The following is a 25,179-nucleotide window of genomic DNA, read 5'->3' as shown; positions in this document are numbered from 1 at the left end:
TTCAACATATGCAAGTTAGCATCCGGCGGTTTCTACATGCTGGGGACCCAAACATACTCAACATTTGTACTATAAAACTTTGGTGTACTCAACATGTCTGGGTTCACAATGGGACTCTATGGGCTGGCAAATAGACTGACTAACTGCACTTGAGCTGGGGGGGGGGGGGTGATGTGCAAATGTCAGATGCTGTGACACGTTGTGGTACTTGTATAAATGTTTCATACCATATGTTGTAATAATTCTGACCTTTAGTGCATTTATTTTTTTTCATTATTCCAATTTAGGGGGCGTGGTAACATTTTTGGCTACATTTTCTATGTGTATGTTTCATTGTGCTAGGTGCCAATCACTTAAGTTGAAGCGTTTTCTTTAACAAATTTGCTACATTTCATGATCTAGATTCACATATGAGTAAACTAAGGCACCAATACTTGTTTCAGATGTTAGGTATATGTATTTATGACATTTGAGAAAGATTTGGTGTTCCCAAAATCAATATAACACATTTTACAAGTAAAAACAGCAGCACAAAATTTTCGTTTTTTGGTTATACACTTGTATATACATTTCTGGCTTGTGACAAAATACTGCAGGATATTATGCAGAGAACTTTTAACCCAGAGTCCAGAAGGGTATTGTCTATGGAAATATGCATTGAAATCGTAGTGCCAAAGACGCGGGAACGAAACCGAACGAAAAGGGACCTCGCAGCACGGCCTATAGGTAAGTGCAAGTCTTTGTCCTGAGTTCTACATGATGCTAATAACATATTCAGATCTGCATATTATGCATAGCTTGATGTAGGTCTACACATCTGCTTTCACACATGTATGCAATGTGTTGCCCTACATACATATTTGTATGTGTTATTATTGTATTATTATTTGCAGTAGTATTGTATCCAAACGGTATAAAATGGAACAAAATTGTGGGCTACTTCTGTGGCCTACTGGCAGTGCGCCCAAGAAATGTGTTGGTAAATGGTGCATTTATATTTTATATAGTGCTTTACATAGATTGTGCATTACATTCACCCATTCACTCATACACCAATGGCAGAGGAAACCATGCAAGGCACCAACCAGCACATGGGGAGCAATTAGGGGTTCAAAGTCTTGCTCAAGGACACTTCGACTGGGGGAGCCCGGGTTTGAGCTGGGAACCTTCCCCTGAGCCACAGCCGCCCGCTGGTGAGACCAGTTCAGAGGTACACAGATCAGACAGAGGCACAGTGGTGGTAAAAGTATTATTATTGTTGTTGTGTTTAGGCCTACTTAAATAAAATAATACTGCAATGTAGAAATAATCTGTTAGAAGTAAAAGTCCAGACTTCAATATTTACTGTTTGCAGGAAAATGGCTTACTTGTTTGGAGTCCTTCATATTCAATTAATCTGAACAAGTAACCCAATAATGTCCATACACTCCCATTTCAAAGGTTAACATATTTTGAAAAAATAATCTACAAAATAACTACCGGTAATATCTTCTAACAGGCCTAAAAGTACAACATTTGACTCTGGGTGGGGTGTAGTGGGGTAAAAGTATAGCCTATACAAAACTGGAAATCAGTAAAGTACAAGTAGGCTACCTAAAAATTGTACAGTAAATGTACTTAATACATCTTGAGGGGGCTTGTTTCCATAGACCTGGTTGCTTGTTTCTCTCACAACACCTGGCAACACTGAATGTGGGGTTATTTCCAAGATGGCGACCAGCCGCTGCCGGAGCGCTCGCGCTGCAGACACAAACACCGGAGGGATTTAACAGAAGACAAAAACCTTCAAAAAGACGCGTTCTAAAAAGGATTTCGACACATTATGACACACTAAGAAAGAAACGGAACGCTTTAATATGCTATAATAAACATCGCCCCCTCCCCCCGGCGCGTTGAACGTATAACGTCAATAATGTGGAAGACTTATTATTAGCCTACAGCAGGCTAACATGTTAGCCTCCTCCTGTTCTTCCACCGCCGGGGACGAAGACACCAGTACGGGGAGTGGGGCCGGCTGCTGCCGCAGAGCTAGGCCGACGGAGCAGCGCGCAGCACCGGGAGGTCGAGGCGGTGACAGGCGGTGACGCCGGGGTCCGGGGCTGAGGATGATGGAGACAGGAGAGGAGAACCGGGAAGAAGGAGAAGGTGACGGGTTGATCCTCAATAAGTTAAATTAGATAGCATAGATAGCATGTTATGTAGACCGATGCCAATGACCTGGCATCAGTGGTTTTCAACCTTTTTCATATCAAGGTCCGTTATTTTATTTGGCATTGCTTTTAGCCACGAGCACCGATTTTATAGCCTCTCAGTCCCAAGACTTGGAATATTCTGTTATTGTTGGTTAATATTTTGTCCACAATTCCATGCTGTAATTGATGTATAGTGCCAATTTGATTGATTGATTGATTGATTGAAATATTTATTAACAGTTTGCAGAATTACAGTACATTTCGAGCACAAACTCAATACAAAGGCTGTTAACTGTGAGTGGACGACCCAATTAAGCATTACACTTGTTTACAACAGGGTCCAATAGGAGAGATAACAGGCAAACGTTCAAAATAACAATTCTTCTACATGATCTAATTGTGTGGGCTTCTTGTAAATTAAGTGATGCAGATGTTTCACTAGAGAGAGTGTAAAATAATGATCCATTTGGTTTCATTTTACGCTCTCAGTCTCAGGAGTTAAAGATCTATAAGGATCTCCTGAAACCCTGTCAAGGACCACTGGTTGTACACCGACCACTGGTTGAGAACCACTGATGTAGACAAATGCCAGGTTATTGTAGACCTAGCATGGTGTGTATAGTCTCAATGTACAGAAGATTATAATTATTTTTCTCTCTTTTTTTGGGTTATTTGTTTACCTATGATCCTAGACCAGGGCTTCTAAAAGTGGGTGCCTTGACGCAAGTCCAGGGCCTGGGGTGCCTCAGAATACTTTGATAATATTTGGAATTTATCAATGTCACTTCAGTTTAACCACTTAGGCCCTTAGTCTATTCTTGGTAAAACCGATCAAGTTAAACTGTACTTGGTTGGTGCGTTCTTTTTCAGCCTACAGTTTACAGTACACCCAAGTCTCTTCACCATAAATAGCTATTTTTGGTGAATGTTCCCCCCAAATAGGAATGCTGCTGGGGTTTATGTGTTTAAAAGGCAAGTATACAAGTTATTTTCAGTCTGTCCTAATGGAAACAAAAATATTCTCTCTAGTTTTGGGGAAAATAATTAATATGTACGTACCGGTAATATGACAAAAGCAGCAAGGAGCTATAATGTATCAAAACATTTCAGGGGTGCCGTGGATGATAAAGTTGTTTACAGTGGTGACCTGAGTCAAAGATGTTTGAGAACCACTATCCTAGAATCTAGGATCTAGGACCTAGATCACCATTTCTATTACCTCGTGTTTTCCTTGCTTACTGTAAAACTCACTGGATTAAGAACGTCTGCTAAAGGCCTACATTTTAAAGTTGTAATAATAATAATAATACATTAATAAGATGTGTGTTTGTTTCCCTTAAAGACCACAGTGTCCTCCACAACACATACCCGGCTGTTACTGAGGAGGAGGAGGAGGGTGACTGTGGGGTTCGGGCAGATGCAGGCCAGGGGAGTGAGGAGGAGGATTACCCGGGTCAAGAGGAGTCGGTGGAAGGTGAAGAAGAAAGAGAAGCAGGGAAACAAGGTCACATTTACGTGACCAGCAACGGCAGGAATGTAAACAGAGACAGGGGCCGCAGCAGTCCGGACGGAAACGACGCCATCGTGTTGGATTTGGTTTCAGCGGAGGAGGAGGAGGATGGGAGGAAATGCCTCCTCCAGGAGGAGCGACTAGTGCCAGACAGCCGGGTGATCTCAGACGTAGACGTCCTCCTCAACGGATTCGCTGAGTCACCGGAGGAGGAAAGGAGGAGGAGGATTGTGGAATCTCTGGAAGGAGGAAAGGGAGAAGATGGAGTAGCGGGCACAGCTGAGGAGGCAGGAATGGACCATAGCGTATGGGCTGAGGAGGATGGGAACAATGGAGGGGACGGGGACACTCCAGGTGCAGACTTTGTTGGCACTGAGTCGCTGACCTCCCTCCTCACCCACGCTGACGCACAGCTGCCCTGTGAGCAGGGCAAACACTCAGAGAGGAACTGCGCCGGCAGTTTGGTGGAATTGTTTCCGGGGGTGTCGGACTTAATGCTGCCCAACGGCGACGTTGATGACCTCAGATGCAGTGTTGGGCCGGGCGGGGACACGTCCCCCTGTGAACAACACAGGGGCGCTTTATTACCGGAGCCCCAGACTGAATCTGAACCCGCGGCGGTTGTTGGTTGTTTGTGTGACGCAGATGGTAAGGAATTAATAAAACTAGCGAATGGCGGGTTGCACCTTCCTGATGCAGCGGACGCCACACTTGACCATCTCTCGTCCTCCGACTCTGACTCTGAAGAGTATTTCTCCCAGAACAAAACAAACGTACCCTTCGACGTGGTCTGTGTCGTGCAGCGAGATTCGAACCGTCGACCTGACGGGGAATCACCGGAAGAAAGCGCAGCCGCCGGGACTGTGGTGGGTTTAGCAGCCGGGTTGTGTGTGAAAAGCCAAGGTGGCAGCAGCAGCGACAAAGACGACCACGGCGGAGGGTCGAACTCTGCCGATGAGGAGACCGCTCAACCGACTCAACTCTCGTTCCCTCCTTCCTCCCTGGTGGAGGAAGAGGCATTGGACCCTTCTCCTAAGGAGGGCCCTCCTCCCACCCAGGATGATTTAAGTGCCAAACCCCCCTCGTCCTGTCCGTTGACCCTCTCCAACCTCACCAGCGACAGCCACGGCACAGAGCCCATCCCCAGGGAGGAGGAAGGGGATGAGGAGGAAGACTCTGAAGAAGGCTACGCAGACTTCAGTTTGCCCACCAGACCTCAGAGTTTGAGGACTAACCTCCCCAGTGTCACGGTGTCGCTGAGCTGCGATGCTACCCCGTTGTCCCCCGAAGAGGGGGGGGGGGCAGGGGGCTTCTATTTTGGAGAAGAGGAAGCGTTCGAGCCAGGTGGCCGGCGGCAGAGCGCTCCGGACAACCTCTCGGAACAGAGCGACGCCTTGGAACACAAGCTGATACCAAAGAGGTTCGGGATCGCCGACTTCTTCACCAGGTTAGACAAACATACAACACACACACACACACACACACACACACACACACACACACACACACACACACACACACACAGTCTCTCAAAAACACACACTCGTGGTTTTGTGGGTTACCATGGCTACCCTGTCTGTCAGCCTCAATCAATATCAGAATACATGTGTCCCCGCCGCCCCCGGGGAATATACAGGGCATAACATACACACACATTTTAATTTTTAATCCTGGCACACACACACACACACACACACACACACACACACACACACACACACACACACACACACACACACACACACACACACACACACACACCTGTACAATGCAGTGAGACACAGTGTGATGCAGTGAGATGGATACAGTGGCTGTACAATGCAGTGAGCCAGACAGACACCTGTATGATGCAGCGAGACCTGTAGAGAAGATGTAAACACTCTTTAGTCTTAATGGTTTCTCTTAAACTGAGAGGATGAGAAAGAGGGAGGAAAGTGGCTGATGTAATTTGAGATGACACATGTATGCTTTTATTGTAGAACGAGAGAGGACAGATGTAGAGAGAGAAACCAGATCATATCCTCTATTTAATCATGCCCCAGTTCCATTGTAACTGATCAGACAGTGCCTCTCTCTCTCCCTCCCTCCCTCCCTCCCTCCTTCCCTCCTCCCCCCCCCCCCCCCCCCCCCCCCTCTCTCTCTCTCTGTCTCTCATATTGTCTCTTTCTGGTGGAAACCTCATGTCCGAAACTGTTACTTTTCAGGATTCAAAAATAGAAGCAGATCTACAAGCTCAAGTCAAAACGTGGTGCCTTTCGAGCTTGCAGATCTGCTACGTTTGATGTTTTTGTGGGACGCTGTAGTATGTAGTAGGGCATTAATTTGCGGAAAATACACAAAGTGCATTGTCGGTGTTTCCGCCCGACAATGACGATATTAGAGTACACAAGTAAAATTCCTTGGTTTCAGTTCTGAAAGTGGAATGATAAACTGTGTGTGACCTCATCTCGGAGCTACAGGATGAGCGTAAGCCGGGACTGAGGGCACATATGGGGCTACTGATCTACATGCTCACACTCTCACCTTGAATGATTCCGGTAATCATTGCTATAGAGTGTTTTTTCCCTCCCCCCAGTTACAGGGGTCTCCCTGTCTCTCTGGCTCTTTAGTAAACAGAAATTGCATTTTCAGGTCAGGATACAAATTGAATCCAATTAGGGGAGAGAGAACCCATACAGGAGGATACAGGATGAACGTGCATGCGTGCCGTGCGTGTGATTAGGAAGACTTGCAACAGGCCTATTTAGTGTAAATCTCTCATAAACCTGATCACCAGGTGCAAGTAGCCTGCACTGACATTGGTCTACTCTTGTGGACGACTGGAAGTGTGTGCGTGCGTGCGTGCGTGCGTGCGTGCGTGTGTTTAGGAATACGTGCAACAGGCCTACTGTATATAGTGTAAATCTCTCATAAACCTGATCACCAGCGGCAAGCAGCCTGTACTGCCATTGGTCTTGTGGATGACTGGAAGTGCTTGTCATGTGGTAGCATCTGAAACAGTCCTTGGTTGTAGTGGGGGTGGCTAGGATTTTCTTTTACAATTCTGTGGCCTTTCTACTGCCACATCTGTTGCATTATGTCCTGGTCCTGGATCAGTGGTTCTCAAACATTTTTAATGGCAAGCAACCCAGTGACAGAGTGGAACCAAATCGACCCACTGGCGTTAGTTGGTTGTCTGTGGCCACGTTTGCAGCACCGATGTAATAAGCCATGAACCATGACCTCACACGTTTTGCGGATTCCCCCGTGTTACCCCGTTTACATGGAAACGCGAGGCGAAGCGTTTTCAAGGATTTCCAATCTGGAAGGGGTTTTCACTTTAACTTGTTTCACTGTTAACACCTTGAGGGCCCGGACCTATTTAATCCATTAATAAAATGTGCCCATCATTTATAGCGCCAGGACCACTTTTACCGGCGCACCGGAAGTTGTTGTGAATGTCTGTGTAGCAGCTAACAATAGCCACACCACTCTAGAGTCGATCGACAACAACAGGAGGTAAGAATAAATCTATCGCGACTAGCGACTGGACCGCGGAGCGCCGTCTAACACAGGATCTTTTTTCACGAGATGATTTAGATCGCGAGTTATGAACGTTTTAAGATTTTCGTTTTCGTCCGCTAAACAGGCAGGGAACATTTTCGATGACGTGTCACTGTTGTGCAACACCGAGGATTGGGCAACAAGTGCTCCTAGGCTGTGGAGCGATGCGATCGGTTTTGATATCATTAATCTCCGTCCCGTTTATCAATCTCCGTCTGGGGCACTTGACCATGACCTTGAACTTGACGGTGATCTCCGGCCTGGGCCCCGATGGTGTTAACGTCTTCAAACCTAATACGCCGTTGCCGTCTAAACGGAAGGCACAGCTGATATTCTATTTTGCCGTTTTCTCTAGAGAACGTTGCCATCTAAACAGGGCCTGTAACTCTCGGAGTTCCAGGCCTGTAAGGGTCCATTTGGACCCCTGAGCTGTCTGCACAACACTGCAGTGTTTTGTGGTTGAGGTCAGACAGTTCCCATACCAGACTCCTCTCGGCCTCTATTCTTCTCTCTCTCTCTCTCTCTCTCTCTCTCTCTCTCTCTCTCTCTCTCTCTTTATTACAAAACCACTTCAGACCTATATATATAACTATATACTTATACTTCAGCATTTTGAAAATAGCCGATCTACAACCTTTTTTTTTTTTTTAATGATTTTTTATATATTTGATTTTTTCATATACTTTTTACATTTTGTACACTTTTGTGGTTTACTCAAATTAATATTGAATACCGAACTACCGAAAAATATGTGTACTTGTTCCATCACTGGGACTGGGCAGTAGTTCACATTACTTTCCACCACTGACAGTAGTCCACATGCAGCTTCCACTGTGTCTATTTACAGATCACCCGCAGCCTTCCATTTCGCACGTAACTACAGCCTTTTGTTGTGTGACTGACAGGCTAAATGACCTGCCTGACTAATTGACTGTGTGTGCGCGTGCGCGCATGTGAGAGAGAGAGAACAAACAAAGTCACTCTTCTTCCATTTCTCCATCTGACTGGGACAGGAAACAACCCCAACGATTCACTGAGTCTGAATACAGGAAGAGTTGAGGGTTTAAATCCTCATCTGGGTTTCATTTCATGTTTTTGGTGGTTTCAGACCTCAACAGCTGGACACAATGTCACACTCTGCTGTCTCAACAGACAGACAGACATACAGTCTGAAAGAGAGACACGCAAACGGTTTGGCAGACTCCTCCAAGACTTGAAGTTGTTGTTGAAATGTGTCATTATTAAACATGCCTGCCTTCCATATTGTCCATTAATAAGACAGTTCAACAACATCATGGATCCATATTCTGTTTATTGCCCATATTTGAATTGTTCATGTCCTTGATTAAAATACTGTTAATATTATGTGGAGTTTGAGAGCTCCACATTCCAGCACGCATGGACACACACGCACATTTCCTCTCTCCCTCATTATCTATTTCTCGCTGATGTCGTTTATTCTGTCAGTGGTGCCCAAGCAGTACTTAGAGCAGTGATTATCAACATTTTTTGTCTCAGGTCACCCCTGTAAATAACATTTTCATCCACGGCACCCCGGAATTTGTTACTTTATAGCACCTTTAACGGTCATATTAACGGTACGTACATTTGTAAGTCTTTCCCCCAAAGACACAGTATGTCATGAGGAAAACTGGTTTCCATTAGGACTGAAAATAAAAATGTTACTTTGTTTATAGGAAACAAAGTCTTATGCACACCTGATTGGCTCAGAGACGGGTGGGTACTAGGCAGGGGTCAACGACGTATTCAAATGCACAAAATGTGCTCAATGACTGGCATCTGGTGCCAGTAGAAGTCTATGACCAAAACTGAATCTTAAATAATAAAAGTGTAAATAAAAGTGTACCGACTGCGAGTGCAGACGGTGTGTGGGTCAATGTGTACATTTTCTGCACTTTTTGAATACTTGGTGCTACTTGGCCCTTATTTTTGTGAAGAGACATGGTGTACTGTAATGTAGGGAACTTGGTTTGGCTCCTCCCCCTTTCTTAGTCCATTCCTCCCGACTGGGCGCTTCTGTGTTTATTGCTACTAACAGGAACACTACATCTTTAGGGCAGTGGTCATGACACCTGTCTTCTTGAGAGATTACTAGAGAACAAACACTACATTGGGTTTGGGTGGCGACAACGAGCTTGGCTCACTATTTCTGGGTCACATTGCTGAAAGGTGTTTTTGTGCATCCCTGATCTCCAGTCAGCTCACATTGCCCCGGTTCGACTGGTTTATCAATTCAATTCAATCTTTGTTTCAGACCCAAGGCCAAAGGAGATCCATATCACAATATAAGGACACAGTACACAGCTTATTATATCAGTTGTACTGGTTTCACTGTACCTCTGTCTCTCTCTCTCCTGTGTTCTCCAGGAGTCTGTTCACTAGGAAAGCCAAAGAGCCCAAGGTGCCTCCATGCCAGAACGCAACAGGGTGGCGGCTGTTTGGGAAGACGGCGAAGGAGGACCCTCCCAGTCCCACCTCACCACAACAACAGGTACGCACACACACAGTCACACACAGGTTTGTATTTTATATATATATATATATATGTGTGTGTGTACTTTGGTATAGTAATACAAACACACAAACTGCAAACTTAGCAGATCTACAAGCTCTGAACGCGTCGTGTAGAGCTTGTGGATCGTCTCTCATTGATGCTTTTATGTGGCGCTGTAGTATGTATAAGTAGTGCATTCATTTATGAAAAATACATACTGTGTGTGTGGTTGCTAGGCAGACCCTTTTTGCTTTCTACAGCTGCAGCCCCAGCTGGTGTCCACCCCCCTCCCCCCTGTATACACACAAACACACAGAAATCCATTCACTCATTACACAAGATTTACTCATTCAATACCGTCCAGCTCGGACCTGTGATGTGGCGGCAGTGGCTCAGGGGTAGAGTGGACGCTTTTCCCAGGCAGTTCCAGCCAAGTCTCCACCAGATTTGGTGTCGGAAGTGTCCCCTAATTGCTCTCGATGAGCAGGTTGGTGGCTCGCATGGTTTCCTCCGCCATTGGTGTATGAATGTGTGTGAATGGGTGACGTATGTAATGCACAATCATTGGATAAAGGCGCTATATAAATGCACCATTTACTGTTTGTAGTGAATGAGACAGACAAGCTACCAAAACCCATCTGACCAGTTGGCTAACAAACCAGTCACGAACAATGCGATGTGAGCTTGTAGAGCAGCTTTTTTCTTAAGGTGGTAAAAAACAATTAACCTTTTAGAGTGTGTTTGCAGATCTACGTGCTTTTAGATCTGCTATTTAATAGCCGAAGTATATAATAGGGTTAAAGTGGTTAAAATACTGTCTGTCCCTCCATAAAAAAAATATAAAATAAAGGCGAAAGCCACAAAAAAAAAGAGGTTTAGTGTAGAGGGAAAAAATAGTGAAAGGTCAAGTTTACTAAGTATTGACAGTTTAAGTGGTTTAAGTCTCTGAAAATACCATTAACATGAATTAACAATCCAATGAATATGAAATCTATGAAAAAAGTTTAATCTGCAACACAATTGTATGCATTATGTAGTGAAGGAACCTGCTTCAGGTCTCTCTCAGCTAAGGGGTCCTTGGGCTGAAAAACGTTGAGGACCCCTGCTCTGTCTACAGTACAACCCAACCACTGTGAATCGTGTAGCTGATGATCATATGACCTGAAGCATGGATCATTGCAGCTCGTCTGAAGAATGTCTCTTCTGGTCTCATGATGATGTTAGCTTATGGTCATATAATTACGGGTCTATTCATAAATCTATTATTTGATCAACTGAAATGTAATCAAAATGCATCATTTGTTGTTGTGGAATCACGGATTTAGTGATCTATAATCAGGTCAAAGTAAACATATTGAATTGAATGCTTGTGCCATTTACACAACTTCAATGTCTGTCTTTGTTGTTCCATATTATAGATATAGAAGTTTTATGTGTTTTGACTGCTGGGTAAGAATAGTAAGATACAGTATTTAAAGACCTAGTGAAATTAAAAATATGTGCATTTCATTTTGAAGTTTCACTCTGAAACGGAAAGTTGTGTGTTTGTGAACCAATCAGAAGGTTGCATCCCTCCAGGGTATGGGTCCGGGACGTAGATCTGTTGCTTACCTTGGTATCTTTACCGTTCACGCGTGTTCAGAACTTCAGAGCAGCAGCAGCAGCTTAACAACAACAAGCTGTAGCCTATTTTGTCACGCTTGGCTAATGAAAAAAAACACAGTATGGGATTATATTTCATTTCAAAACATTCAAATATCAGAAGATGTTTTCCACATGTCCAAAGTCATTTCTGAAAAAGAAAGCAATAACCTTTTGTTTTATTATCATACTATCCGCAGGGCTTAAAGTTCTCAGTCCTTCATTCCTGAGAATTTCATAGGGGTCATTTAATGAGATCAGTGCAGATTTGCAAAAAAACATTTTCAGTCTTGGGATTTTTTTGCTTTAAGCCCTGTACTATCTGCCTTTTAGGTCAATGATATAACATTATATTGTCATATAATAATATAGCAGCGGGTAGGCTACTTACCCCCCCCCCCCCTAGAAAGGTTAGGGACCCCTGATCTACAGTATTCTATTTGTATAATGTTCCTGGCGTCTACATCACATGCAATCTAAATTACATTGTATCCTTTGGACAAGACTGCATGGTCGTCAAGGCTAGGTCAAAATGAGCAGGTTGCCATGAAAAGTGCTGTGCTCGGCTGTTGGAACGTGATTAGAAAGACTCTGATTTAGCACCTTGGAAGACTCTTGGAAATGTACTTTGACTATTCAGAACTCTGTGTGTGTGTGTGTGTGTGTGTGTGTGTGTGTGTGTGTGTGTGTGTGTGTGTGTGTGTGTGTGTGTGTGTGTGTGTGTGTGTGTGTGTGTGTGTGTGTGTGTGTGTGTGTGTTCAAGACAAACACACGTGTGCACATTTGTATTACTATACTTGTGAGGACATCAACATTTTAGTATTGCAATTTTATGAATGCCATTAGCCTAAAGCCAGGAAAACATCAGCTCTACAAGCCCACAGGCTTGTAGATCGTCTATTTTGTGTATGACACAAGTAAGTACAAATCGGGTATATAATTCTTAATATCCAACCTGGATCTTTTTTTTCTCCTAGTAAACGTATCTCTGAAATAATCCTTTCAGTGATAAAAAAGTTGTCTTGTAGGAAAATGGTCCTCGCAATGTCGATTTCTCAATTTCCACATGGTCCTCAGTAATGCGCGCGCACACACACACACACACACACACACTCCAGCCTGATGAGTCATGAGGTGAAAGTCAGCCAGACACAGATGTTAGGACACGTCACACAGGAGCGAGAAGAGGTGAGGCCATAGGAAAGGAGGAATGTAAGAGAGAAGAGATTACAGCTTCAGTATCTGTTCTTTACAGTTATACAACCCTTTATAACAGCCTTAACAGAGCTTCTAAAAAGTTTTCTTTTACCCCCACATTGATATGTATTTGGTCGCAGACCACACCAGAAGTGCCACAGACCACACCAGAAGTGTTAACATTTAAAAATATAAAATAACAAGGCGTAGAGGGGAAAAAAGAGCAGACCAAGTAAAGAGTGAAATTTTTGAGGGTTCAAAGTGGTTAAACGTCTGAAAATACACATTAACATGAATCCAACATACACTGATGATAGTTGCTGTCAAACAAGTCTATGAATCTATCTAAGCTATGAAAAAGTTTAATCTGCAACACAATTGTATACAATATGTAGTGTGAGAGTGTGTTTGGGTGGGGTGGGGGTTCTCTGCTTCATCTCTATTTCAGCTAAGTCTAAGACCCCTAAAACGCCAAGGATTAAGAGGTCCCTCCAGGTGTGTTACTATAGCCATATTTGAACTATGCAGAGTCTGGAATGTGTTTGATTTGTTACCACAGTGTAAAATATTTGACAAAACTACTGCAGTCTTACTCGACCAGTGGAAAGTTGTTTCCTTTGGGGGCCCCCTGGTGGTTATTTACTGAACCGCATTAAAGGATTAAACGGCTGTTCATATGATATCTTCTGCCAAATGCGCACACACACACACACACACTGTGGCTTAAATAGGGAATATCCAAGTGCATACACATGCACAAAAAAATGCACACTTGTGAACTTTTGGTTGCTTAGAGTCTAAGCAACCAAAAGTTCACAAGTGTGCATTTTTTGCGCTGTCTAAGCCTTAGACAGCGTCTGTGGTTGCACGCACACACACACACACACACACACACACACACACACACACACACACACACACACACACACACACACACACACACACACACACACACACACACATTCAGACATTCATGCACTAAAATTTTGTTTTTCATGGAGACAAATGAGAAAAACCTTTCCTCTGTCCCAGCAACGCACTCTCGCAAGATCTAGCAGCAGGAGAGACGTGTTGTGTACCATTTAGCACCCAGTGGTGAATCATGGGTAGGGTTGGGATCCGGGAACCGGATCCAACATTGAGGAACCAGGAATCACTTCCATCACTTTTGGAACCATTTTCCAGAACCGTTTTTAATCACACTCTCAGAGCTGGTAGTTAAAGCTAGTAGTTAAAGGGGCGGCCATAGCTGAGTGGTTCTGTGTAGGACCAGCTGAATGTAACACTAGTTCCTGTGTTGATGTGTAGTAGCATATATATATATATATATAAAAATAAAAGAAAGACTGGATGGCCGCAAAGCAGCGTCTACAGCGCAGTTCACCGGCGGCCATCTTGCAACAGTCAACCTTTCTGGTACGTTCTATGGTAGCTGGTGAAAAAAAAAACACTTGCTGAAATCTTCACTGATTTACGCTTTTGCAAATGTTAGCAATGTGGCTATGATTCAGGATGCTTATCAGCTTGATGTTTTGTTTTTTACATGAAAGTCCAATAACGAAAGTCATAACATCTCTGACATTTATAAGAAACCAAACCAAAATCGGTTAAAGTTATGGTTATTTTAAAAGTACATGCACCATAGTCAAGATGGCCGCCATGTGGCGACGTTGCTCTCCATTACCCAGCAGTACAGACAAGTCATGTACATGGATATTAAAAAAATAGATGCATCATTGGCCGCTGCAGTTTGTTGGAGCCATGTGTCGAAGGGAGGGCGGAACAATTTACACTCTGGGGCAGAAGTGCGGCGGAAGTGTGGGAGGCACGCTACGCCACACTGCCACAGTGCATCTATTCCGGGACTTGTCAGACCCAAACGTCCGCACGTGACGCACCCGGAAGCTTGGCAGGCTTCCGCTCATGCTTCCGCTATGCTTCGCAAGCTCGCAAGGAATCTCGGGAAGGCTTTGCCCCCTCTCGAGAACACACGCCCCAGAGCCAGAAGAGGCGTCTACCGTTTATATGTCTATGGTCATGTACCCTTTATATATGTCTGTGTAGGAGGACCAGCTGAATCTAACATTACTTCCTGTGTTGTTCTGTGTAGGAGGACCAACTGAAGAGCTCTACTGAGCTGCCGTGCTCACAGCGCCCCCCTGTGGCTGCGGGGAAGAGGAGGAACTTGGAGTTTGAGCCCCTCTCCACCACAGCTCTGATCCTGGAAGACAGGCCACCGTGAGTCTCTGACACTTATACTGTTAATTATTACATAATTCTACTATTGTCATTACATTATTATACTATTATTATTACATTACAACTTATATTAGGCCTGTCACAGTTATTACATAATCACAATTAGTCGCAATTATTTGTATGACAGTCGTCAGCTAAACATTCATGGTCGTGACACAGCTCTGCATTCGATGTCATGTCATAGGACAAGGTTTTTAAAAATGTCACTGAAATGTCATGATCGTAAAGATAAAATATTAGACACTTAGCTTTGTATTTTGTTGTTTTTTTATTTTACCAAGTAGGAGAACTGCACTGTTTGAATGTTAGATTGATTCTATAATAAAATACTGTTTATTTTTGGCATTATGTGAACATTTAATGTAATTTAGAACAAAATATGTCAGATCAGTGATTAATACCTGAAACTTCCAACATATTTATTTTAACTTGATTGATTGATTGAATACTCTTATTAGTCAGAAATGTAAACAGCACGTGATACATCTGTTAAGGCTAAAATAATAACACAAAATCGTTCTGGGACTTCTTTACATTTTGGTCTAATGTATTCAATTCATCAACATAGCATAAACATTATTAACTGGTTGTGTGTGTACGTGTGTGTGTATGTGTGTGCAGGAATCTGCCTGCTAAGTGTCAAGAAGAGGCTCAGCGACACAAACAGGAATATGAGGAGATGGTGGCTGGAGCCAAGAGAAGAGGTACATGGCTTGGCACACACACATTCAGTCAAGGCAACTTCGGGACAACACCATTTGACCACCCCAAAAATGAGCGCGCCATGTTATTAATTCATGATTTTCTTTCTCTTACATCGACTTTTATCCCTGTCTAGGACAGGGGTAGACCGATTCGAGGTTTGGGGGTTCCCCTATCACAACGTTTCAAAAATCACATATTGGGACATGGTCAAGAAAATAACTTTCAGTCTTGAGATTATTATTATTATTTTTTGCTCTAATCTGTGGTGTCATTCGTCCACGCCTCTTTCTATGTGTGTCGCAGAGATGAAGGAGGCTCAGAAGAAGAAACGACAGATGAAGGAGAGGTACCGCCAGGAGGAGAGCATCGCTCACGCCATCCACATCTGGAACAACGAAATACTGCCTCACTGGGACTCTGTGTACGTACACGTGTTTCTGGGTGTGCATGTTTCAGAACCAGAATCCATGTATTGTCACATCCCTGTTTTACATGTGTAAAGAAGTGGGTGAAATACATTTTTAGCGTTAAGCTCCACCACAGTCATGAAATTCCTGGAATATTTCTAAATTAGCAGATTGCCTCCTCCTTCCATGCCTGGAAAGGGTTTGGAATAGATCAAACATGTCCCAAAAACGTGTAGCATTACTTGACATATGTAACATGGTAAACTGTAGTGCTGTGATGCACGAGCTGTGTGAGTGCGGCCTAATGCATACAGGTCGTCCGGTGACAAAAAGTCCGTCTTAGAGCATTGATAGCACAGAGCCTGGTTATTGCACTGTATCATTGCTATATGCATGGGTTGAATACTTTGGACATTTTATGGAAAAGTTTTGAAAATTGATTGGTACTCATAATCAAATCTAACAAATAGTGTTTGTTTGTGTAGGAAGGGGTCTCGTCGTGTCAGAGACCTCTGGTGGAACGGTCTTCCTCCCAGCGTCCGAGGGAGAGTTTGGAGTCTGGCCATCGCCAACGAACTCAACATCACACCTGGTACACGGACACACACACACACACACATTGTCAATACTTTTCATTGCTGAAATATTTATAAAACGCACAGACACAATCACTTTTACTTACAGCAGATCTACAAGCTCTCAACACGACACATAGACTGTAGTGTGACAAAGTATAAGGCTTCAATTTCCAAATCTCTTCACCAAAAATAGCCGATCTACAAGCTCACACGTTGTGAGCTAGTAGATTGGCTATTTTCAGCAAATGTGCCTCCAGAATATGGATGCTAAAGTTCTCAAGTGGTTAAACAGAAACACACACAAATTTAACATCTTTATTTGTGTTAAAATCTTAACAAGACAATACATTCTTGAACAGAAACAATAGTAGATGCTAAACTTGGGAAACTCAACCAGTGTTTCAGGATACAGATCACAGATAAAGAAAGCATTGAATTTATCCAATGCCTTAGCTCTCATTCCTGCAATCTGCAGGCCTCTCACAACACATGTATGCACATTACCTGGGCTTCCAAACAAAACACAAGCAGTTAATGTGTAACTAAGCTGTATAATAGCATGCTCAAGACACGTTGGCACCTTGGTAAGCAATGCCTCTTCCAAACTGTGGTCGAATGTACAACCCACTTCCAAAGTTCCAAAATGGTCACTTCTCTACTGTCCTCATCAACAACAACATCTGTTGTATTATCTGTAATATTTGAAAAGGCATCATTTTCATTATTGCACAGTTTGAAACACGAGAGTGCTTATACATTTTGGTGTTGAGTTGTATTGTGTGTTTTGTGTTGTTTGTGCAGAGCTGTATGAGATATTTCTGTCCAGAGCCAGGGAGAAATGTAGGAGCTACAGTGAGACCAGTTCTGTCAACGACAGTGAGAGTGGTGAGACACTGAAAACTGTCAGCCTGTCTGTATACATTATAATAATACTGTACATTATTTTTAGTATTGTTATATTTCTTAAATAAAGTACATGTGACATGTGTGTATGTTCTCAGAGGGAGCGTCCCTGGCAGACAGAGAGTCCAGCTTGGACCTGATTAAACTGGACATCTCCAGAACCTTCCCTTCACTCTTCATATTCCAGAAGGTACACGCTCTGTATGTGTGTGTGTGCTCGTGCGTGTGTGCACGTGCGGCCGCATGATGTCATATCCATGACATCAGGCATCGCCATATCTGGCAATGGACGCTAACTTGAACGATGCCTTAATGGGGTATCCCCAAGCCCCCAGAAGAGCTAGCCAATGTTGAAGCGCTTGGCCCTACTGGTCAGAGCTGGGACTGCAGGCATGCATTTAGCACGAGGAAACCCTGCGCAGCTGGAGTTTAACATTGAGCGTTTTGCAGTGCACTTTCTCGTCTGGTCGGTAATAATGTCTTTAGGCATGATGCTATAAGCTCCTCTGCTTTAGGCAAATAGATGTCGAGGACTTTAACACTATCTTCTCAAACTGCGTCACTTTTGTTGAGGGCAAGAAGTGAGACATCAGTGGTCGCTGTTCTTTGGTGGGAACAGGGCGTACTCCACAGCCAGGGCCACCGTGAAGGCAGCGAAGCCCCACTTGAACCCTCTGAGCAGCACGTCCGACAGGGTCACGGCACGCGAAAAGCCCCCCATGTACCTCCAGGCCTCGTTGCGTGCCCACGGGTCTGACAGGCCCCTGGCCTTCAGCCTCTTCTGGGTGAACTCCAGCGGCGTCCCCTCCACCTTCCACTGCCTCCAGTCCGGCAGGGACCCCTTACCGTGTTCGTGGTCACCTCCCATGACTAACTAGATAATTGGTTGATGGTCACCTCTGTAGCGAAGGTTTGTGCTGCGTTCTTGTTTCGGTTTCTCCAGAAATATCATCAGTTTAGAGTTTGATGTAATGGTGATGTCAGAGTGATGTCACTGCAGTTGCGTGTACATCGTGGTTGGGGACAGGTGAGTGCTATCTCCTATTGGTGATGTCATCGATGACTGTTGGTGTGGAACTCCAGGGTTACAGACCTGTAAGGGTCCATATGGTCAGCTGGTGGCTTTTTGCGAGATTAGTTCCTGACAGACACACATATCCTCATAGATAAGACTCTCACACAGACTCTCTCTCTTTCTCTCATTCTCTCATTCTCAGGGTGGTCCCTACCATGACTTACTCCATAGTATCCTGGGTGCTTACACCTGCTACAGACCCGACATTGGCTATGTGAGTCTGAACACACACACACACACACACACACACACAATCACACACACACAGACACACACACACACACACACACACACACACACACACACACACACAATCACACACGTTCAAACAGAACTGACCTGTACATATTTTATTTCTAATGTTGAGTGTTTTTTCCAAGGGAAAACATGCCCATGGTATATTGTGCTTTTATGTAGTGTCTTTATCTATGGCGCTTTACAATGATTGTGCATTACATTCACACACCCACTCGTGCTGCCCCAATTACATGCTATTGTCCTCTTAACTGTGTGTGTGTGTGTGTGTGTGTGTGTGTGTGTGTGTGTGTGTGTGTGTGTGTGTGTGTGTGTGTGTGTGTGTGTGTGTGTGTGTGTGTGTGTGTGTGTGTGTGTGTGTGTGTGTGTGTGTGTGTGTGTGTGTGTGTGTGTGTGTGTGTGTGTGTGTGTGTGTGTGTGTGTGTGTGTGTGTGTGTGCGCCTGCCTCTGTGTGCGTGTGTGCAGGTGCAAGGCATGTCATTCATTGCTGCGGTGTTGATTCTAAACCTGGAGGAGGCTGAGGCCTTCATCACCTTCGCTAACCTGCTCAACAAGCCCTGTCAAATGGCCTTCTTCAGAGTCGACCACGAACTGGTACGTGCGCGCACGCAAGCATGCACGCAGACACACGCACGCACACGCACACACACAGAGGTAGCTCCTGGATTGAACAGTATAACAGTGTATAGGTTAGTAAGGTTACAACAGGTCTAAGTGGCTTAAACCCTCTGGACCTGAGTTACACTGTACTTGGTGTGTTCTTTTTCAATCTACATCAAATTCTTTCACCAAAAAACAACCGATCTACGAGCTAACAGCAGCAAGCAAGCTCACAAAATATTGTGACCTTTTAGATTGGGTATGTTGGGCACTGGTAAGCAACTAAGTATAAATCTAGCCTAACTATTTATATATATATATATATATATATATATATATATATATATATATATATATAAATAAATAAGGCTGTCAAAAATAACGCGTTAACGGCGTTAATTAATTTAGTTAATTAATTGCGTTAAAATATTTAACGCATGTTACAGTGTTCCCCCTAACGTGCGCCCGTGCGCGCGGCTCAGGAACGTCCAGTGCATATAACAAGTCTGTCAGTGTAGCACACAGTCCCTATGACACAGTCATGATTGAACAACACCAGAGAGAGCTTGTTTATTGTAGTTGGGTTGCCAAATGGTTTAATTCTGTAACTCTGTTGCGTTACTTTGTCTGCCTCAAAGCCCCATTTGGCTACACTGCACAGTCACACACACACACACACACACACACACGCCTCCAGACTAGTCCTGCAGTCCCGCAATGATGGAGAGACAATCTCGTCTCTCACTATAGTCCACTTATCTACAATGCCATTCTAGCCTTAAAACCTACATTTATATGTTTTTCAATATATTACTTTAGTGCAAAATATAGGCTTTTCTAAACCAAGCCCTGTTTCAAAAAAGATTTCTTCAAGGACCCCCAAATTAAATTGATAGAAAGTAGCCTCATTATGATTTTCATCTCTGGACTGGGACCCCAGTCTCCATCCATCCATCCATCTTCAACCGCTTATCCGTAGTCGGGTCGCAGGGGCAACAGCTCCACCAGAGTGTTCCAGACTTCCCTCTCCAGAGCAAAATTAGTGACTTCCTCCTGGGGGACCCCAGTCTACATGGCCAAAAGCCAGTGTTCATTTAACTCAAAGTGTAGACTAGGCCTACAAATGCTCACATCACATCATAGGCTATACTAAATGCATTAGAAATATCCGCTTTCTGTCATATTTCCATTTCCACAACAATAAACAGGAAAACATGGCATATTTTGGACATGGTTCGAATGGTGATTAATCATGATTAATTCATTTTGAAGCTGTGATTAATCTGATTAAAAAATGTAAGCATTTGACGCCTTTTCCGGACGGACCGGCCGGAAGTTCATGATGTTGTGTAGCAGCTAACAATAGCCACACCACTTTAAAATCGATCGACAACAACGGGAGACAAGAATAAATCTATCGAGACTAGCGACTGGACCGCGGAGCGCCGTCTAACACAGGATATTTTTTCAGAAAAAGACGGGATGATTTAGATCGCGAGTTATGAACGTTTTAAGATTTTTCATCAGCTAAACAGAGGAGGGAGTTTTTCGATGACGTCTCACTCTTGCGCCTCACCGAGGAGAGCCCAGGAGGCGCACCTGGGCTATACAGCCATGCGATCTGTTCTCGTATCAATAAACTTCGTCTTTTGGACAATACTTCGTCCTGGGCGACGGGCGTTACTAATAGAAAGGACAAAGAACTTCGTCCTGGGCGTTCGGAGTGTTAACCAGATGTTAAAGTACTTTGCTGTATTGTTTCTCTCTCTCTCTCTGTCCTCCAGATGTTGAAGTCCTTTACTATATTGTTCCTCTCTCTCTCTGTCCTCCAGATGTTAAAGTACTTTGCGGCGTTCGAGGTGTTCTTCGAGGAGAATCTTCCTCATCTGTTCAACCACTTCCAGACCAACAGTCTGACCCCTGACCTTTATCTCATTGACTGGTGAGTTGTCCCCTGTCTGTTCTTTCCCTGGAAAGGCACAATGCATGTGTGTGAATGAGAGTAAGTTGAGTAGCCCAAGTGGAACAGTGGGGTGAAGGATTTTAAGTACTTGGGGTCAACGTTCCAGAGCAAGAGTGTGGAAAAGAGGTGAAGAAACATGTGCCCTGTGCACTTTTTTATTACGAAACCTAAAAGGCAAACAGAATTGCAATTTCTATTCATAACTTTCCAACTTTCCAGTCAAATCGTTAGTCGCAATTATTTGTGTGACAATCGCAATTAAATGTGTAATGGTGACAGACCTATGTCAGGGGGTTTCAACCTTTTTCATGGCAAGGTCCATTATTTAATCTGCATTTGAGCCACGGACCACCATTTGATGAGATTTAGCCTCTCATACCCAAAACCTAAGAATATTTTGTTAGTGTTAGATAACATTTTGTCCACAATTCTATCCTGTATTTATGTGGTACCATTAGGAGAGATAACGGGCAAACGTTGATCAAAATATCTTCTACATTCTCTAATTGTGTAGACTTCTTATAAATTAAGTAATGCAGATGTTTAACAATAATGTAACTCTTGAGAGCGTAAAATTATCATTTTTCATTTCATTTTACGCTCTCGAGAGTTAACGATCTATAAGGGTCCATTTGGTTAACAACTCTCCATCATTCACCTGGAACCCCCTCGCGGACCACTGGTTGAGAACCACTGCTATGTGTAATTTGTTGGACTGACTGATCCATTGGTCCATACGTGGTCCCCTTGCAGGATCTTCACGCTGTACAGCAAGTCTCTGCCGCTGGACGTGGCGTGCCGCGTGTGGGATGTGTTCTGCCGCGACGGCGAGGAGAGCCTGTTCCGCACGGGCCTCGGCATCCTGCGGCTGTTCCAGGAGGTTCTGCTGCAGATGGACTTCATCCACATCGCCCAGTTCCTCAGCCGGCTGCCCGAAGACTTGGCCTCCGACACGCTGTTCACCGCTATGGCCAACACGCACATGGTCAGCGGCAACCGGCGCTGGGGGCAGGTGAGTCACGTTGTTTATCCAGTGTTTATTTCGTAGACTAAAAACTATGACGGAAAATGTTTGTCGACTGCCTTTTTTCACTGACAAACTAAAAACTAAGCTATGATAACTAAATCGATAACTAAATTGATATTCGGACAATTTCGTTGAGAAAAGTAGACTAAAATGTTAGGGAGACACGCTGTTCACCGCCGTGATGGCCAACACGCACATGGTCAACCGGCGGCAACCGGCGCTTGGGGCAGGTGAGTCACATTGTTATCACTCACTCACTCGCTGGGGGTGGGGGCGCCGATGGCCGAGTGGTTAAGGCGCATATTTTGGACATAGCTCGAATGGTGATTGATCATGATTAATACATTTTTTTTAATTAATCGTTTGACAGTCCTAGTCTTAAGTGTGAACAGTTTTTGCTCTCGAGGAGCGGAGACTAACGTTGTGTCTCTTCACCAGGTGTTTTCTGCCTTGATGAAGGACGCAAATAAAGAAATGGACAAAAGCAACCACAGCCACAGCCCAGCGCTGCGAAGTTAACACTAGTTCGCCAACACTAATAACCCAGCGCTCGCTAGCCACAGGCCTCTTAGCGGCTAACGCTAGCTTGCGGAACATGTTGGAAGTGAACCTTGGGACGTCAACGGCCAGCTAGCTGAGGAACTTAAAGCTACAAAGCTTGACGCTAACATTGATCAGCTTTGAAGTTGTGTATCTCAATTGAAAGGCTAGCCATGATGCTAGCATGTGAGCCATGATGGATACATGTAGTGGCTTACCCAGAAATAAAGTTCACCAAAACCCCAATACTAGTATTAAGACTGCTGGGCCCGGTTCTTCTGCTTCTGGTGGAGAAGGTTTGGAGAACCCCTGTCCTTCTGCCTTAGATGGAGAATGTTTCAGATGTCCTGTTTCTTCTTTTCTTTGTGGAGAACGTTGGAGATGTCATGGTCTTCTCTCTTGCTGGAGAAGTTTGAAGATGTCCTTTTTTTCCCTGTTCTTTGGAGGAGAAGGTTTGAGAACCCTGGTCCTTCTGCCTTTGTTTGGTAGTAGATGTCCTGTTCTTCTCTCTTGGCGGAGAAGCTTTGAGATGTCCTGGAACTGTTCACCTCCGTCTCAGTAGCAAAGGCAACAAACCTAACCTTGTATCCCACCGGTCATAGTGACGGGTGGATTATTTAATATCCAGTAGGTCATTTAACCCAATAGCCACTTTAAACATTAATACCACACAAACTTCTCTTTTTTCCGGTGGAAAATACATTATTCTGGTCGAACTGATTGGACGTCAGCGTTCTGGACAGAACAGTACCAGCGTTCGTGGGATGGCTGCTTTAGACTTCATGCCGAATGAGACATGGACGTGGTTTGGATTGGATCCCTGCATAGCACGACAACACCAACACAGACATATTAACCACTTTTGAACCTGTCCTCTCTCTATACTTTGGGCACAAACCTCGAAAGAAATTCTCCAAAATAACAGATCTGCAAGCTCACGGCGCACCCTGGCATGCTGTAAACTCGTAGATCACCTATTTTCGCCATCCATCTCACGACGATGCATGTAGGGCTCAAGTTAATTCAGCCTTGGGATTAGTTGCAGGTTTGAAGGTTTTGTCAGATTTTGATTCCAGTCATTATGCTTGTTTTTGTTTTTCTGTTCCTTTTTTTCCCTTCTTTTTTTACCCAAATCATGTGATTGCTTCTGATTTCTAGAAGCTTCCCTCCGGGCAGTGAGTTGTAGTTTGAAGTTGTTTCTCCACTACTGCTGAGCAGATGTCAATCTGGAGCATAGGCTAAAATGTCACACTTACACTCCCATTCCAAATGATGGTGCTAATGTTTTTTCTAAGAGCGTAAAGAAGAAAAACGATTTTACACACAGCTTTTAGGTTATAGAATTCAGTGCCCTGTGGGTGTGGATTTAAATTAGAATTATTTATTGTGTTGTCTGTTGCTACCAAACAACTCGATGGCATGGCGAAACAAGCAAGCTATACCTTCCAATATGTTTACAGCTCATTCTGCAAACATACGGAGACAAAAATATGATGAGCTCAATCCACATATGCCACCAGGGAACAAATTAACTCAATCCACATATGCCACCAGGGAACAAATTAACTCAATCCACATATGCCACCAGGGATTAAATTAAGGTAGAATTTATGCAGAAATAATTAGAAAATAATCCATGGAGTGGATTGGAAATTCAAAGAACATTTTTTAAAAACATTATCAAAATCAGGATCAAAATGAAAATGAAAAATATGAAATGATTTGAATAAAAACCTGAACTGATTTTAGGATAATCGAAAGTAATGTGTTGTGTTTTCACTCTGCCTTTAAAAGGATCCATGATGATTACATTAGTATTTCATGTTCTTATATAAAACCCCCGAAAATATACATTTTAATTTCCACCATAATGTTGGCATTCATGTTGGAAACTATGCATGGTGGTAATGTGTGAACAACATTTAAATAATATGAACATAATATTGTCTCCGTCGGGTGGAAACCTCATAGTTCCAAACCTGTTACTTTTCAGGATTGGATAGGATATCAAAAGTAGCAGATCTACAAGCTCAGAACATGTTGCTTCACACACGTTTCAAGCTGGCAGATCTTCTACTTCCGATGCTTTTGTGTGACGCGGTAGTATGATCAAGTAGGGCGTTGATTTTACGGAAAAACACAAAAAGTTAGAATATGAAGATAAAGAGGTTGCTGCCCGACAGCAATTAATGATATTATACAGTGTGGTCAGGGAAGATGGCTGCCTTCCAACTCCACCCTGTGCAACCCAACTGTGACGTCAGTTTGG

General features: G+C 43.8%; 2 protein-coding genes across 2 annotated transcripts; one reads left to right on the top strand and one right to left on the bottom strand.

Moving 5' to 3' along the window:
* The first annotated feature begins 1,673 nt into the window (after positions 1 to 1,673).
* Positions 1,674 to 24,670, top strand: LOC306931632 (TBC1 domain family member 12-like). Its single transcript, XM_079513118.1, has 14 exons — positions 1,674 to 2,145; positions 3,535 to 5,149; positions 9,634 to 9,757; positions 14,709 to 14,836; positions 15,479 to 15,561; positions 15,866 to 15,983; positions 16,455 to 16,561; positions 17,349 to 17,432; positions 17,549 to 17,640; positions 18,668 to 18,739; positions 19,246 to 19,374; positions 21,213 to 21,322; positions 22,097 to 22,355; positions 22,809 to 24,670. Exons 1-14 carry the CDS (start codon positions 2,106 to 2,108, stop codon positions 22,887 to 22,889), a joined length of 3,042 nt encoding a protein of 1,013 aa, XP_079369244.1. The 5' UTR covers positions 1,674 to 2,105; the 3' UTR covers positions 22,890 to 24,670.
* On the bottom strand, positions 17,832 to 18,577 carry LOC306931638 (NADH dehydrogenase [ubiquinone] 1 beta subcomplex subunit 3-like). The gene has a single exon (XM_079513127.1). The coding sequence runs from the start codon at positions 18,316 to 18,318 to the stop codon at positions 18,040 to 18,042; it is 279 nt and encodes a 92-aa protein (XP_079369253.1). The 5' UTR covers positions 18,319 to 18,577; the 3' UTR covers positions 17,832 to 18,039.
* Positions 24,671 to 25,179: the final 509 nt, after the last annotated feature.

Source organism: Electrona antarctica (assembly GCF_951216825.1).
Source record: "Electrona antarctica genome assembly, chromosome: 10".
NCBI lineage: Eukaryota > Metazoa > Chordata > Actinopteri > Myctophiformes > Myctophidae > Electrona > Electrona antarctica.
The sequence above is the reverse complement of the archived record's forward strand: the minus strand, read 5'-3'. Positions and strand labels throughout refer to the sequence as shown.